At 39.8% G+C, this 5,898-nt stretch overlaps 1 protein-coding gene and 1 long non-coding RNA gene across 3 annotated transcripts; both read left to right on the top strand.

Moving 5' to 3' along the window:
• Nucleotides 1–808: 808 nt before the first annotated feature.
• Nucleotides 809–3,502, top strand: LOC149215383 (uncharacterized). Of its 2 annotated transcripts, none has more exons than XM_089392611.1 (3): nucleotides 809–1,125; nucleotides 1,246–1,325; nucleotides 2,319–3,502. In XM_089392611.1, the coding sequence occupies exons 1-3, from the start codon at nucleotides 929–931 to the stop codon at nucleotides 3,146–3,148; spliced, it is 1,107 nt and encodes a 368-aa protein (XP_089248737.1). In that variant the 5' UTR covers nucleotides 809–928; the 3' UTR covers nucleotides 3,149–3,502. The 2 variants fall into 2 exon arrangements, with proteins under 2 accessions (XP_089248737.1, XP_089248738.1); XM_089392612.1 differs by having other exon boundaries at nucleotides 809–1,080.
• Nucleotides 1,333–1,969, top strand: LOC149215384 (uncharacterized). Its single transcript, XR_016251027.1, has 2 exons — nucleotides 1,333–1,804; nucleotides 1,931–1,969. It is a non-coding gene; the product is annotated as an uncharacterized LOC149215384 (long non-coding RNA).
• Nucleotides 3,503–5,898: the final 2,396 nt, after the last annotated feature.

Below are 5,898 nucleotides of genomic sequence, written 5' to 3' on the forward strand. Positions count from 1 at the left end.
GCCAGGAGAGCCCATCCACATCGGAGATAGACCAACGACACTTGCTCCCAATCCTCATCCATATCCCAACAACAAACTCTACCCCGCAATCAACAACATACCTATCAAGTGGCTCCGACCATATTCAACAAAATTCGTATGAGTTAGAGGAGTAATTCGCTAGAATTTCCCCATCTGAATTAAACTCCACAAACAACAACCTTCCCATTATTCTCAAGCTCCCCAAATTTGTTAATAAATTATTAGAATGAATTTGTATTTTTTTTTTTCAATTTCAATTTATATAAATAAACATATATACAATGCATATGTGTTTTTTAAATTTTGTTCCGTCTAGCTTTATCCAATGTTAAGACAATTTTCGAGATTTTTGAAATTATTTTAACTTTTATTTTTAATTAAATGATATCATTGTATCTTTGAATACATCATAAAAATGGATTTAGAGAATCCCACCCAGTTTATATCGCTATGAACATGCATATAAAGAGGGAGTTGTCTATAATTCGATTTTTTGGAGATTCCGGTGACGGAATCCGGCCGAAGAAATTGAGGTTAAATCTTGATTTGTTGCAGTTAAAATGGTTTTTTAAGTGCATATTTGGATTCAGCACCTTGAAAAACCCTTGGGACGCTTTCATTATGCAAACCCCTGGACGCTTTCATTGTGCAAATCATACCTATCAAACTTGCAATTCCAATAAATTCCTGCCGGATTTCGACCAGAAAACCCGCCCGAAAAGCTTTCAAAAAGTCGCGTTATAGACAGCTGCTATAAAGAGCGCCTCTTACACCGGACTTTAAACCCACACCCAAAACCCCTGTATCGAAGTTGAACTGCTATAAAGAGCGCCTCTTACACCGGACTTTAAACCCACACCCAAAACCCCTGTATCGAAGTTGAACTTTAAGGGCCATCCGCCCAACCATGGCATGTCTCCGTTGGAGGAAGCCTCCATTTATGACAGCGAGATGGGCACAGCTCCAAACCATGGACAGTAATAATAGAGCTGGACCATTCTACTCGAGGCGTTCATACCGCCAGATCTCGAATTATATGCTAAAGCCTTTGACTCACGGGTATATCAAGTTTCATGCATCTGTTTCAGCAGATTTTAGAGCAATGTATGCCATTGGGTATCCGAATTTCATGCAATTCTCCATGTGGATTCTATCTGCAATTGTCATTTGCAAGTTTAGATTATTGGGTTCCTCGTAGTTCATTACTCCTGCTGCTATTTGCAGGTCAGGTGGAGGAATTACGTCGCTGTTCGGCCATTTTGCAAGAATTGAGGGCTTAGACTGCTTCAGATGGAGAATTGGAGGTAGTTTAAGCATTACCTTTTGGAGAAATTTTTCTCTGGGGAGTTGCTTTTGGCATAATGTTGTCAGTGGTTTACATCCATTAGGGCATCTTCAACATATGTTTTCATCTCTATTTTTAGTTGGACTTCCACTGGCTTAGCTGCCAAGTCTGAGTGGTATCTCTTTTGCCAATGTGGCTTGGACTTGTACCCGGCCCCATCCCTATTAATAACTCATGCCAACTGGGTGGGGCAGACCACAGCGAGAATGGAATCATGGTTGACGGTTTAATATTTGCTTGCCATGCCTGAATCCTGTCCTGCTGATCCTGGGTTACATAAGTTCACCTCCTGGTGGGCGGCTTAACGTTATCTTGCAGTCCCTTAGTTCGGTCCTGCCAGTGTAGGGCTGCCAATAAGTTTACCTCTTGGTTGATTGCTTAACATTATCTTGCTGCACCGCAGTCGAATCCTGCTGATAAGTTTGCCAACAATTGGAGGTACGCCCCTCCGGATCCCACATGTTGCCATCACTGATGCTAATGCATCATCGACACAATCCTGTTGGCAGCTTCTCCTGGCACTTTTTTCCTTCAATTTACTGAGGCCGACTTGCTGATTTGCAGCTTCACAACTTTGCTAAAATTACAGTCTTTTGGTGCATAGTCCAATTTCGGCCAATCTTCCCGGCACTTCTACAGTTCTCTCTGCATCAAGTTTCTGAACTTCTGCCAAGCAATAGGCAGCAACTTCGGCACCTGATTTTCCAGTATTTGCAACACCCTGTCGGTGATGTTTTCTTTTATCTGTGCAAAGTTGCATTTGTTTTTCTGTTTCACAGCCATCTTTAGTTGCACCCTTAATTTAAGTTTATAGGTCCTCTCTAATTGTCCAATGAAATCAGCTATAATGGAAAACTTTAGATCTATGGTGTTATCTTTCAATGTCTGTTGCTGTAGTTATAGTCTAGGCTGACAGTTATGAATATCTATATTTCTTGTGGTCTTGTTGCAGCCTCTCGTTCATCTGTTTACCGTGCCAAGCCCTATGACATATTTGGCAAAGGTCCACCAGGAGATGAAGCTTACAGGAAGGCCTGGGAAAAAGAAGTGGATGAGGCAACTTGTTGCTGGACGGGAAGCGACTCGGAAGACGAGGAACTGCGATCAAAAGCACTTAAAGATTACTATGATTTGACTGACAGTGAAGGTGAGAATGGCGGTGAAGGTAAAAAAAAGGATGATATATTTTCCGAGGTTAAAGAAGGAAACAGTGAAGATATAGATGGTGACAAAAGTGATGAGTTGAGAAGTGTATGGTCTGGGAGTGATGAAGAGAAAACATTGTGGTCTGGTAGTGAGGATGATGATGATGATGACATTCCTGTTACAGCTCGTCCACATGAAAAGAGTGATAGGTATTTAGATCAGATATTTGAGTTTGAGGAGGCGCCCAGGTTAAGGACGCTTTCAGAATTAACAAAGGGAGGAGGCAAAAGGGAAAAGATTTCTCCCGGTACGCAAGCAAGAAAACTTGCTATGCAGAATGCCCTAAAAAAATTGAAAAAGGGGCCTGATGGGAGGTACACAAATGTTGTTGAGGTTATGACTGACTTAGATGTTTTGATAGCATCTTTTGAGAAGATTATATCGGGACCTGAGTATGCGGATCTAAGAGCTGGAGGGCCTAAGAAACTGAATATGCAGTTTTTTAAAGATATACAAGAGCGTATGAGAAATGGAACATATGAATTCACTCCTGAGTTGAAACTGAAACCAAAGAGCAGGTTTGTTTCAAAGAAGAAGTATCTAAGAGCCATGGCCAGGGAGAGAAAGCGGAGATAAATTGTGAAGTAATTATAAATCTGCATGCTTCGTTCCACTTCTACTACGCATATAAAGAAAATACCCCGTTTGATGAATAGAGTGCTTTTTCGCATAGCATGAAATTCCATGGAGTGATGCTTTCATCTTCAGAAATTTCCTGTAACCATGTTATTCACTTTTTTTTTGGTAAATTACATTTATATCTTGTAAATCTGAAGCTCCGATTATGAACCGTCATCAAATTTGAGAAGTATATCCGGCACGGTATGTGTTTTAGCACCTTTGATTTATCACTTGTTCATCAAGTACTGGTAATGAGTAACAATCTGATCAGGGAATGGTTTTAAGCATCAATTCCACAACTTTTGTCATTATTCACTTAATATACGATATGATCTTATTAATTAATAGCAACTCATGTTGGGAATTATAATGTTGGCCTGTGATCCTACCGCTGAAACTGAAAACTTTAGAAACACCAAGCAAAACTTCAGATTTTTGAAAGAAAAGCATAGGAGTATAGGTAAAGGGTGTAGACATTGCGTATCAGAATTTCAGGTCAATCTGGCAAGTGATGAAGTCTAGATTTCAAAAATACTAACTCTGCAAATCAGTGTTGCACACATCGCGATCGGGATTTAATCGGCGCCGGGAAAAAAGCGGAAAAAATCGTTAAAATCGGGAAAAAATCGGAAAAAAGCGGGAAAAAATCGTTTGGCACAAAAATATTCATTTTTTTTCAATTTTTTTAATATCTAAACCAGTGTTGCACACATCGCGATAAAATCGCGATTAAATCGTAAAATCGCGATTTTTTTAAATTGCCGATTCAAAGCGCGATTTTTATCCAAAAAATCGCCTCTTTTTTTTTATAGCGATTTTTATCGAAAAAATCGCGATTTTTTCGATAAAATCGCGATTTTTTCGCATTAAATCGCGAGGGGCGCGGGCAGCGGGGTTTTATATGGAAAAAACGAAATTTTTTTTATTCATTCAGCAGTCCGCCGCGGAGGAGAAGGAGAAGAAGTGAGGGAGAGGGTTGCCGTCCGTTGTGGGAGCGAATCGAAGCGATTTTAGGAGGAATCCAAGCCAAGATCGCCAATTTGTCCATAAACCAGGTATGTAGATTAATTTTTTTTTGTTTTGGTTCTATAAAAACTTTGTTTTTCATTGTTTTTAAAGAATTTTTGGAAATTTTTCATTGATTTGGGATGGGTTATTTGTTATGACTATGAGAACCAATTTTTGATTTTTATTTTCTCATTTTCTTTAAACATTGTTTATTTTTTTTGATTTTTCATTGTTTTTTGGCATTTGGTTGGGTAACTTGGGTTTAGAAATTGGGATTTTGGAAATAATTAGCTTGTAATTTTGCAAATGCTAAATTGTAATTTGTATTTACTATTATCATTTATGTAATCCTAAATTCCTATTTCCTAATCCTTATTTTTCCATAGGTTTGCAAATTCAAAATTCAAAAACAAACATGCCAAGGAAATTGGATCCTTTCTGGGAATATGGTGACCCTAAAACTCCGAATGATAGACAAAACTTGTATTGCAAGTTGTGTGGAAAGGAAATATTCGGGGGGGTGTACAGGTTGAAGTTCCACCTTGCACAAATCCCTGGACGTGATGTGGTGCCCTGTCTAAAGACAAATGCTGAAATTATCCAAAAAGCCATGAGAGCATTGGGAGAATTAGAGCACACTAGAGACGCCAAAGAAGAACTCAAAAGGCAACTAAAAAGGTCAGTTGAAGGAAGTGGGCCAAGTGGCACAGGTTCTACTGCAGCGTCAGTCAATCCGGTAGCTGCATCATCATATTTTGTTCCTCGAACCACACCTGGTTCACAACCAACTATTGGTTCAATGCTAAAAAGAACTGAAAAAGAAAAAGCTGACAAGTTGATGACAAAATTTCTCCTCTGGAGTGATATTCCTTTCAGCATTATAAGGAATAATCCATTTTTCCAACCTACTCTTGATGCTGTTGCCAGTGTTGGCCCGGGGTACAAACTCCCTTCTCTTCATGATTTCAGAGGCCGGCTTCTTCAAGATGAAAAGCGTGACTGCACCCAAAGATTGGAGGATTTTAGGGCATCATGGGCACAAACAGGATGCACTGTTATGTCAGATGGTTGGACTGACCAAAAGGGGAGAACCCTTATAAACTTCTTGGTTAGTTGTCCCTTGGGGACTATGTTTATCAAATCTGTTGATGCAACTCATCAAATCAAAGATGCAAAAACTTTATGTGATTTGCTGGATGTGTTTATTTTGGAGGTGGGTGCAGAAAATGTTGTCCAAGTCATAACGGACAATGCTGCAAATTATGTTGCTGCTGGTAGAATGCTTATGGACAGGCATCCTACTTTATTTTGGACACCTTGTGCTGCCCATTGTATTGATTTGATGTTAGAGGACATTGGGAAAATTCCCTTTGTCAAAGAGGTTGTTGACTCATCAAAAAGCATCACAAAATTTATTTACAATCACACATCTGTGCTTAGCTTGATGAGAAAATGCACCAACAACAAAGAGTTGGTGCGCCCCGCCATTACACGGTTTGCGACGAGTTTCATATCTCTTCAATCCCTCTTGAATTCTATGTGGGATTTGAAGAGAATGTTTCTTTCAGAGGAGTGGCGTGCTTCGTCAATGAGCCGCAAACCAGAAGGAGAGGCCGTCTGCAGACTAGTTTCATACCAGGAGGACTTCTGGGCGGGAGTGCAGGAGGTGTGCGCTGTTACAGAACCTTTGGTAAAGG

The sequence above is a fragment of the Pinus tabuliformis genome, chromosome 1_1 (assembly GCF_031772625.1).
Source record: "Pinus tabuliformis cultivar Carrire ecotype Pingquan chromosome 1_1, CPIR1, whole genome shotgun sequence".
Lineage (NCBI taxonomy): Eukaryota > Viridiplantae > Streptophyta > Pinopsida > Pinales > Pinaceae > Pinus > Pinus tabuliformis.

Coding starts and splice junctions, on each gene's coding strand:
- LOC149215383 (XM_089392611.1), top strand. CDS start 929: ATGGCATGTCTCCGTTGGAGGAAGCCTCCATTTATGACAGCGAGATGG. Junction 1,126..1,245: donor TCAGCAGATTTTAGAGCAAT/GTATGCCATTGG, acceptor TGCTATTTGCAG/GTCAGGTGGAGGAATTACGT. Junction 1,326..2,318: donor CTTCAGATGGAGAATTGGAG/GTAGTTTAAGCA, acceptor GTCTTGTTGCAG/CCTCTCGTTCATCTGTTTAC.